A 10,962-nucleotide genomic window follows, 5' to 3' on the forward strand; every position below is an offset into this window, starting at 1 on the left:
TAAATAAACATGCGTTACCTTCACAGACATAACTAACTGTTTTTGTAACTCATGTTTGTTTTTAACATAAACTTGTGTTTGAATGAGAACTTAGTTTAGTACTCACATGCTGTGACAGCCGCTTTCTGTCCGTGTGCTTCGGATGCGTGCACTCAGAAAACCTTATATCAGAAGTTTAAACTCGTATGGTTTAAAACGCATGATTTCAGCGTGATAAACATGATAATCAGAACCAAAACAGATGTTTTTAGCAGGTCTGAGCTGTAATGGTGCAGCTCTATTCTGGAAAAGGGGGCGGGGAGCAGCAGCTCATGTGCATTTAAAGAGACAGGCCTGTCAAAATAGGCATTTTCAAAATTATATTATAAATGATCTGTGGAGTATTTTGAGCTGAAACTTCACAGACACATTCTGGGGACACCAGTGACTTATATTAAATATTGTAAAAAGGGGCATAATATGTCTCCTTTAAAATCATATATATGTGTAATTATAGAACAGTTAAATGGTGCTTCCCCTTGGCTCAGTGAGAGGCACATTTTAAAATGAGACATGACTCAAGGTCTTAGGCAGTATGACATCCCAGCCCCAAATCAGACAGCTGCCACACGGTGTGACAGAACCCTGCTTCCAGTTAACTCTGTTATCCCAAAATCACATGCCCTTGTGTCCACTCTATTTGTCATATTCCATTATTATTAATTAATCAATCAATCACGTATAGGCATCGGATGTCTGTTCTCTACGGAGCATGAATATTACGGATGGAAGGGATAGGCTGACTAAACCTCTCCAGCATCCTCCCTCCCTCCCTCTCTCTCCTCATAATTCCACACCCTAGCGGATACACAGACACCAGCAGACGCAGTCTGGGTAATCTCAGCAGACACCTTGTCCTACTCTCTTTCTACCAGCCAGTGGATACAGCCACTCTGTGCACTGCGGTAAGTCTTTTATCATTTGTATCAATAGCCATCCTCCTTCCTCTGCATGTGCTTGTGGGTTTTAACATGATTTATGTGACGACTGGAGATGGTAAACTGGCTATATGTGCAGCAGCCACAGTGAAGAGAGATAGAGGGATATAGAAAAATGGATGGCTATTTCTCCTGCGAGGTAGACACTGCAGTCTAGTCTAGAAAAAAAGACTGCCTGCATGCTTAAATGGAATGAAGCAATGTGGAAAGAACAAAGACATAGACATAACAAAGCAAGGGCATCCAGTGAAAGTAAAGAGGGAAATGTGCTGGTTAGGATGCACGGAGAGTTGGCTAGGAGGGCGGATAGCATCGGAACATAATACATGCATGCTGGAACACGTGTGCTACATGCTACCATCACACACACATGTACAGAGAGAATGGAACCATTTCTTCCCTTAGCATCTGACTGAATTTTCACAAAAGCATAGCATTCTTGAAATATAGCATTCTGATGGTTTAACATTTGAAATAATTGTAATATCTAGCTCTATTTTAATCAAAAACATTTTAAGACCTTGCTGTGAAATTGCTAAAATAATGAGTGAAGAAACAGCATGCAAGATTCCTTTATGAAACGCTACAAAAGACAAAAGCAAGGTCAATGCTCTGTAAGTCACATCTGTCATCTCTACTGACAGCAATCATGTCTGACAAGCCAGACCTCACAGAAATCGCCAGGTTTGACAAAACCAAGCTGAAGAAGACTGAGACAAAAGAGAAGAACCCTCTGCCCACCAAAGAGAGTGAGTGTCTGTTACATTACAGCATTCAGTGTGTCCAGTCAGTTTGGGTGTGGTGTAGGTCTCTCTTTTCTCCCCCATCTGCCTTTCTCTCCTCTGCAGTGATCTGTCTACCTTCTCTCTTTATTTATTGTTTTGTTTCAGCCATTTCTTTCTCTTCCATCTTATATACCTTTCTCTGTTTTTCTTCCACTCTCACTCTGGTCAGTCTTTTTTTCAGCTTCTTATGTCAGCAGATGGGTGTCAGCTCAAAGTCCTCCATCAGCATTGCAGTGCAGACCTAAGCCTGCTTGCAGAATTTCCCATGTGAATAAGCATCTTATTAGCAATAATGCCACGCTCCCTCATCCTTCAAACACATCTCTCTCTCTCTCTTAAGAAGCTCTACTGGCACAATAAAGGTATTTACGCTTCTAAAGCATTAAAAACATTTACATTTCATCTTTTTCTGTTTTCAGCTATCGAGCAGGAGAGGAAAGGCGATGCCACCCCTTGACCTAAGAGACAAGGAGAAGACAAGCACAAGACATGTTCTTCTGACATGACAGATTTTACAATTCCTATTTCTGTTTAAAGGGTGCTATTGCCCCATGTGATGCATGGTTACCATTGCGATTGGAGTCACTGGGGCCTATGAATGGGAGTGTGATGAAGGGGGAAGACTTGAGACAGGGTTAAAATAGATATTTTACCAAATTCTGTTTAGTGCATTTTTTTAAAGGGTTTCTTCATGAAATAAAGACAAATGAAATGTAAAACAAATAAAATACCAAATATGACTCCTCTTCAAAAAAAGACTTTTCTTTAGGTGTAAGTACATGATTATTCAAAACACAAAGTCAAAGCCTTTTTTGCTCACCAAGGCTGAATTTATTTGATCAAAAATACAGTAAAAATATTATTACAATTTAAAATAATATTTTAAAACGTCATTTATTTTTGTGATGGCAAAGCAACCATTACTCTATTCTTCAGTGTTACATGATCCTTCAGAAATCATTCTAATGTAGTGATCTGGGGCTGAAGTAACATTTCTTCGTATTATCAGTGTTGAAACATTTGTGCTACTTAATGTTTTTGTGGAAATGTTTATACTTTTTTTTTTTTTTTTTTACAATATACTTTGATGAATAGAAAATAGTTAAAAAGAACTGTATTTATTGGAAAATAATTTAGTAACAAGTCTTTACTGTCACTTTTGATCAAATTAATAAATCCTTGATGAATAAAATAATTATTTCTTTTGTCAAAAATCCTACTGAATACAAACCTTTAATGGTACTGTAATTCATGAACCTCACTCTCTCAGGCACCAATGGTGGGGTAAGTTGTCACAATGTGAACAGGTTTGAGAAAAATACTCTTGAATTAAAATATATCGCAATAATCACCTGACTTGAAATAAATATATAGGCTATGGCATCTAACTTGTTGAAGTTGATGTAGAAGGCAAAGATATGTGTTAGAAAGCATAAGATTTTTAGTAGTAGTTATACTTTATTTATCATTTTGTTTCAGCCATTTCATTGTCTTCTATCTTATATCCCCTTCTCTATTTTTCTTCCACTCTCACTCTGCTCAGTCTTTTTTTCAGCTTCTTATGTCAGCAGATGGGTCTCAGCTCAAAGTCCTCCATCAGCATTGCAGTGCAGACCTAAGCATGCTCGCAGAATTTCCCATGTGAATAAGCATCTTATTAGCAATAATGCCACGCTCCCTCATCCTTCAAACACATCTCTCTCTCTCTCTTAAGAAGCTCTACTGGCACAATAAAGGTATTTACGCTTCTAAAGCATTAAAAACATTTACATTTCATCTTTTTCTGTTTTCAGCTATCGAGCAGGAGAGGAAAGGTGATGCCACGCCATGACCTAAGAGAAAAGGAGAAGAAAAGCACAAGACATGTTCTTCTGACATGGCAGATATTACAATTCCTATTTCTGTTTAAAGGGTGCTATTGCCCCATGTGATGCATGGTTACCATGGCGATTGGAGTCACTGGGGCCTATGAATGGGAGTGTAATGAAGGGGGATGACTTGAGACAGGGTTTAAAATAGATATTTTGCCAAATTCTGTTCAGTGCATTTTTTATTATTATTTTTTAAAAAGGGTTTCTTCATGAAATAAAGACAAATGAAATGTAAAACAAATAAAATACCAAATATGACTCCTCTTTTTAAAATTATATTTGTTTAGGTATAAGTAAATTATTATTCAAAACACAAAGTCAAAGTCTCTTGTGCTCACCAAGGCTGCATTTATTGGATCAAAAATAGAGTAAAAAATATTATTACAATTTAAAATACTTCTAAAATTACTTTTTTCTATTTTAATATATTTTAAAATATAATTTACTTCTGTGACGGCAAAACAACCATTAATCTTTGGTGTCACATGATCCTTCAGATATCATTCTAATGCACTGATCTGAGAATTCAATTTCTTATTATCAATGTTGAAACATTTGTGCTGCTTAATATTTTTGTGGAAGTTTTTTTTTTTTTTTTTTTTTTTTTACAGTGCTTTAATGAATAGAAAGTCTTTACTGTCACTTTTGATCAAATTAATAAATCCTTGCTGAATAAAAATATTATTTCATTATTTCAGCCAAAAATCATACTGACCCCAAACTTTTGAACGGTTGTGTAATTCATGTGTCACACACTCTTGGACACCAATTGTGGGGTAAGCAAACAGGTTTGAGAAGAATACATCACTTGAATTAAAGTTTATCACAGTAATCACAAAAAACTTTCACAATGTGCCGGACTTGACCAGAAATAAAATATATATTGCATGCATCTTCTTGAAGTAGAAGGCAAAGATAGGCTATGTGCTAAAAAGCCATGGATTTAGTACTTGTAATAGACTACTTTAGAAATACATGATTAAGTTAGTGGTTACTTCGAACATATTCTAGTTTTCAACCTGGCATAAGCTTAAAAGTAGGGTGACCATATTTTAGTTTTCCAAAAAGAGGACAGTGGGTGCGGGCAGGGCGGAGGGGTTGGGGTGTGGTTGGTTGGTGGTTAAAGTAGTGCCCAAAGTATATATCCCAAACATCAAAACTCAAAATATGCAATTTCCATATCTAAAATACATATTTTACAGTCACTGTTATGCATACTGATCATAAACACAGCTAAAAAGCTTCCTACCAGTGGCCCTCCTTACTTAACAGCACAGTTTTATCATAGGTAGAATGCAAAATGTTTCAATACAAGCATTTCAGTCAAATTTAATTGGGAAATCAACACATTGCAACAGTTTAAAAGTAGCCCAATTCCATGGAGAAAAAAAAGCGGACTTGACAACCCTGCATCCAACAAGAGCTGCAGGAGTCAGATTTCACTGATCACGGGTTGAGAGGAGAGATGGCTGACAGACCATGCTGGAGGATTTGCTGCTCAACAGATCCTGAGCTCATTGGCAAATATCTAATCATCTTTTACACAGAGCGCGCATTATCGCAAAATCGAAATTGAAAGTGAACAGCAAGCGCTCATTCAAAAGAGATTATACTCTGCATATTGATAGCGGCTCCCTGATGCGCAAAAATTATATGCAATATTAGAATGTTTGTGGGAGCGGGCGGGACTGGACACAAAAATCGTGGGAGCAGGCGCTAATGGTCACAAATTCAGCGGGAGCGGGATTAAGAAAACAATCCCTAGCAGGGCTCTAATTCAAAAACGCACACAATGAATTGCGACTGTAGAAAGCAAAAGCCGATCCCGGACATTTTGGGCGATTTAGAAATCCCGGCTGGACACATTTTTTAGGTCCAAAAAGAGCACATGTCCGGGAAAAAGAGGACGTATATGGTCACTCTATTTAAATTCAGAATGGTGCTAATAGAAGGACAACCAAAAGTGTATTTTATAAAAGTGTCAAATAAACGAGTTTGTTTTGTGGTGTGGCCAGCAGGGGCGCCACGATTAATAATAGCCCAGCGGTTCTTAATCCTGGTCCTCGGCTCAAACATCGCTGATTATCCGATACTAGGCCTACGTGCATTTTACAGGGCTATTCTTGTTTTTACAATTAACACCTGCTGATGAGGTGCTAGAGGACGCACCTAGATCTCCTTTGAATTCAATTATGGTACAGATGTCATTGAGAAGCGCGGCTGCGTTCTGGCGTCACTGTTCTTGCCACCCATCTACCGCACTCTGAACACCACAGTGCTTCTCCGACCCTTATCGTCTTTTATGACCAATTTATCTCTCTCGAAATCTGACATAACTAAAACCAATAAAGTAAACTGATAAAGAATTACAAACACAAATAAAAAGCAAAATGTCTATTTGGTTTAGCCTATGTTCCTTGTGCAGACACCTAATGAACGGGTCCTTTTCGCAGAATGTATGCATATAGAAAGGTTTATAAGGTATGTATGACGTTAATTCCCGGACCTACGGAGTTATAGGCTATTCGAGAAACATTAAGTAAAATGTTTTCTTCTATGCCGAACGTTTTAAATTCATGTATTAAAGGTCACTTTTATGTTTTGGAGATTTTTTGCTTCAATAAAAGTCTGAACTTACTGAAAAAGGGAACGTTGGAATACGTTAAATGTTTTGCGTAAAAAGTTTATAATTGTTTCTTAAATCAACAAATAAATATACAAATATTTATATTTTATAAAAATACTGAAATACATTTTGTTATGTGACAAAAACTACGCAGAGGATCTTTATTTCAAGGTCATTATATAACTTTTTTTTAATTACCAAATATTCGACCATTTTATGAAAAGGCGCGTTTGCAAAACAAATCACATTTCAAATAACTTGTCATATGTGTTTTTATATTTCCTTCCTTAATCACAAAACAAGGCGAAAAGCCTTAAAAGCATAGGCTAATGAACTGCACCTGAGCCTCTGAGTGACTCGTCAAAATGGATCTTCTGTGCAACAAGCTGAGCCATGTTCCCTGATTTCAGTCTGATTTGGGGAGTAAAAGCTGTGGCCATTTTTAATCCTTACTTTGTGATTATTCCTTTATTGCACATATTTGTTAATTACATGAATTAAAGCGTGAAAGTAAGCGATGCGTCATTGCCTTCAGTTTGTTACCCCATGAAACCATTCGGAGATATCTGCGACAGAACGTTTATGGCACGACGGTCCCATTTAGATTAGGTCTGCTTTTACCAGATCATTGTTTAATACGGGTTTGTTTTGTAACAAGTAGGTGTGGGAATTTGGGTTTCAGGCACCATGTAGACTTGATGATGCCGATGCCCAATTAGTGGGGATTATCCTCACTTGCGCGTCCCTCCATTGTCTTCCAGCCAGCAGCATTGGTTAAACCATTATCCGACCATCAAATAAATGCTGTTTTGAAAAGGGATTGTGAGTGTCTACCGATTTGATTCGAAGATGTCAATACTTGGTTTCAACAATTAATCTTCCACGAGCAACAATTTCTAAAAACCACATCTCCATATAGCGTATTAATTAATCGCAAAAGTCATCGAAAGTAAAATGATGAAATATAATCGTTTTCATGATTGTCCTTTTGTTTATATTTTTCAGCTGTTGACCCCTTGGTGACAAATAATAACTTAGTGCGAATTGGCTTATTTGACACATGATTGAATTGTCAACAGTAAGAACTAAGTTATGAAAACTAGTTGCCCCATTATTAAAAACTATGATTTATGTCTCCTATTAAAAAAAAAAAAAAGAATAAGAAAAAATGAACTTTTTTAAGCATATGATGTGTACCTTTTTTGATAAACCAGTCAAATGACATGCAGTATATGGGCAACTTAAAAATGACAAATGTATACATTATGGCACAAGTCGTATGGGTCAGATGATGGAATAAATCGTATGGATTGATATACATATTTGCAGACTAGTATTATGACATGTTGCAGTCTATACATGTATCGGACTACATTTCCAGACATTTTCACACCAGAGCTGTTCCCAGGGGATCCGCTGGTCTTCTGATAACACCAGAGTGTCAGAGGCGCAGACGTGTTACATGTTATTTGCATGGCCTTTAGCGAACGGAGCCGAATGGTTTCATGGCTTTTTGTATACAGTGAAGAGCAGCCCCTTACATTTCAGTGTAATTTCCAGGTGAAAAACTTTCTTTTGAGTCAAGACTCAAATAAAGAACATCTATAAAGTCAAGAAGCTTAACCAAACCGACAAGAATTTAAAATGTTAAATGGGGTGTTACTATACAAGCTTGTGTATATTTATGTTTTTTATTGTGTATATATAGAATAGTCTATTATTCCTAAACTAATAAACCCTTAATTTAAGAAGGCAGATAAAATGGCTATTCTGATGCAAAAATGCATGTCCAGTGGTAGGCATGTCCAACACGGAATCAACAATCAACTCCTTCAACAAGTCTAATGGATGGATATTAGACGAGCAGTTCGATGGGTTTGGACAGTCCAATTCATCCAAATAGTCTTTCAAATACACAAATGGTAGCACATTAAAGTTGCAAGCATAATGTTGAACGGACAGTAACTTGAGTAACTAAATAGTCGGGTAAACGAGTTTATCAATGAACATATTGAAACAACCCTCATCATGAAAGATGGGTTAATGAAAGCTAGACTGAAGGGCTTAGGGGAAAGTGTTAATGCTTTGAAGTGCAGTTAAGGCCACACAATTCCAGTGACCTCCTCGACGTCTTTTCACAGCGAATTGTCAAAGGTTGGGAGATGCCTGTCAGTCAAAGTTGGCGACAGGTATAAATGCCTTGCTCGTTCGAGCACTCAGTCACTTGTCTTCTGTCTCTTCCTGGGTATCCATATCAGTGTTTGTGCCTTGCATCTCCACAAGAAGGGAGCATCTAAGAATCAGGGGTCGCTCACGCAGCAATGGACCCTTGCCAGCTTTTTTCATCGTTGGTGATGTCTATGTGCTGTCACATACTGTCGACAACAGCATGGTACATAAATTTTTACAGAATATTTGAAATATGTTATTATATTTTAGTTGTTTTATCACTGGTATTTATTAACAAAACTTATGTTAACGTCATGCTTTTTTCTTCTCTTTTTCAAGGTCGGTGAATAACTTCCTGATGACAGGACCAAAGGTAATTTAAGTTTCTATATCTATGTGCAGGGATATTTTATTTATTTGACATGCTATTTATTACATATATCAAAATGTCTGAACGTACAATGTCTAATTAATGCACGTATTTTACATCTACCAGGCTTACCTTACATACACCAGCAGTGTGCAGGCAGGGGCTCAGAGTGGTATTGAAGAGTGTAAACATCAGTTCGCATGGGACAGGTGGAACTGTCCGGAAAGCGCACTGCAGTTATCTACACATAACGGCCTGCGAAGTGGTAAGCACTATTATTCGCTTTAAGCAAAATCAGATTATGTATTCTGCTTTAATTTTCACTCTTAACAATGAAGGTTTTACAGCCTTACGTTGGAGAACATTTTTTAAATTCCACCAAGATATATTTTTTTATACTTTGTGCAGAAACTTATATTGTAACACCAAAAACTTGCAAATACGTACTTTTCTCGTATATTACTTTGAAAATGCATTGCATTTAACATGTTCTAATAATGAACTTATTATTTATTATTATTTGTATTAGCCACCAGAGAGACCGCTTTTGTGCATGCCATAAGTGCTGCTGGAGTTATGTATACTTTGACAAAGAACTGTAGCATGGGGGACTTCGATAACTGTGGCTGTGACGACTCCAAGATAGGAAAAATGGGTAAGACATTTTTTTATTATTTATTATTATGAACTACACTTATCTGTAATTACAATTATTACATGTCTTCAGACCAATAACTGTTTTCTTTTTTCAAAGGTGGACGTGGTTGGGTTTGGGGAGGCTGCAGTGACAATGTTGACTTTGGAGAAAGAATCGCTAAACAATTTGTGGACACGCTGGAAAATGGTCACGACTCGCGCGCTGCAGTCAACCTGCACAACAACGAAGCTGGTCGACTTGTGAGTATAATTGTATTCTCTTATTTATCTACTTTCTCTAGTCAAACGAAACACGTTTTATTGCAGCACATGAGTGCATATGGCTAATGTGAAACGCTATATATTTCAGGCTGTCAAAGCAACACTCAAAAGGACCTGTAAGTGTCATGGTGTATCTGGAAGCTGCAGTATTCAGACATGTTGGATGCAGCTGGCTGATTTCAGAGATATCGGTACCTATTTGAAAATCAAGCACGATCAAGCACAGAAGCTGGAGATGGACAAAATTCGGATGAGGGCAGGTAACAGCGCGGACAATCGCGGCGCAATCGCGGACACGTTCAGCACCGTTGCGCGCACAGAACTCCTTTATATGGAAGATTCTCCAGACTACTGCGCGAAAAACCTCAGCCTGGGACTACATGGAACAGAAGGCAGGGAATGCCTACAAAGCGGAAATAATCTTTCTCAGTGGGAGAAGAGAAGCTGCAGGCGGCTCTGCCACGAATGTGGTCTGAAAGTTGAAGAAAGGAGGATAGAGACTGTGAGCAGCTGTAACTGTACATTTCACTGGTGTTGCACAGTCAAATGCGAAACATGCACTCAGACTGTGAACAAGCATTTTTGCACAAAAAGGCATAAAAACCGTCGGCCGCACAACAATTCACGCAAAAGACAGCATGCGCGTAATAGATGAAGTCATCATCTTTGCCAGTATATTAAGTTGTATATTTCCAATGTAAATATATTTTATATGAGATTTTAAGATATGCTGCTTTTTCTCTTACTGTATATTATTCTGCACATTGTTATAACGAAAAATGTCAATTCGAACCCCTATATAAGACACAAGGGCTTCCTCGTTCCCACTGTCAATTGGATTGATCACATAATAAGTTCTAATTTCACGTAGACATAAGTTCATTATTTGCACTTTTTCGTTCTCGACATTAGACCACAGATTTACTTACAATTATGTTGAAAGATTGTTTTGAATACTTGCACCATGTTTTTTTTCCCCCCCTTTCTCGCACAGATCACTTGACAGTGTGTAATGTTTCACAAGGGGCTTGAAGTGTTGTTATGGAACTTATTTAAGGCAATTGATTTTTAACTATCACATTGTTATTATTTTTAAACTATCACATTGTGTTTATATATATATATATATATATATATATATATTAAATTGACTTATTTTGTCGTGGGAAGCATATTCAATATTTAAAACTGAATGACTGTCTCCGAGTGGTCAATTTCACTGCGCATGTTTGACAACTGGTTCAAA

General features: G+C 37.3%; 1 protein-coding gene across 1 annotated transcript; it reads left to right on the forward strand.

Annotated features, from left to right (window-relative positions):
* The first annotated feature begins 8,087 nt into the window (after positions 1-8,087).
* Positions 8,088-10,761, forward strand: LOC107664328 (protein Wnt-8a-like). The gene is made up of 6 exons (XM_016454856.1): positions 8,088-8,651; positions 8,768-8,801; positions 8,925-9,063; positions 9,328-9,453; positions 9,553-9,695; positions 9,805-10,761. The coding sequence occupies exons 1-6, from the start codon at positions 8,581-8,583 to the stop codon at positions 10,369-10,371; spliced, it is 1,080 nt and encodes a 359-aa protein (XP_016310342.1). The 5' UTR covers positions 8,088-8,580; the 3' UTR covers positions 10,372-10,761.
* Positions 10,762-10,962: the final 201 nt, after the last annotated feature.

This window comes from Sinocyclocheilus anshuiensis, unplaced genomic scaffold (assembly GCF_001515605.1).
Source record: "Sinocyclocheilus anshuiensis isolate Anshui unplaced genomic scaffold, SAMN03320099.WGS_v1.1 scaffold111, whole genome shotgun sequence".
Taxonomy (NCBI): Eukaryota; Metazoa; Chordata; class Actinopteri; order Cypriniformes; family Cyprinidae; genus Sinocyclocheilus; species Sinocyclocheilus anshuiensis.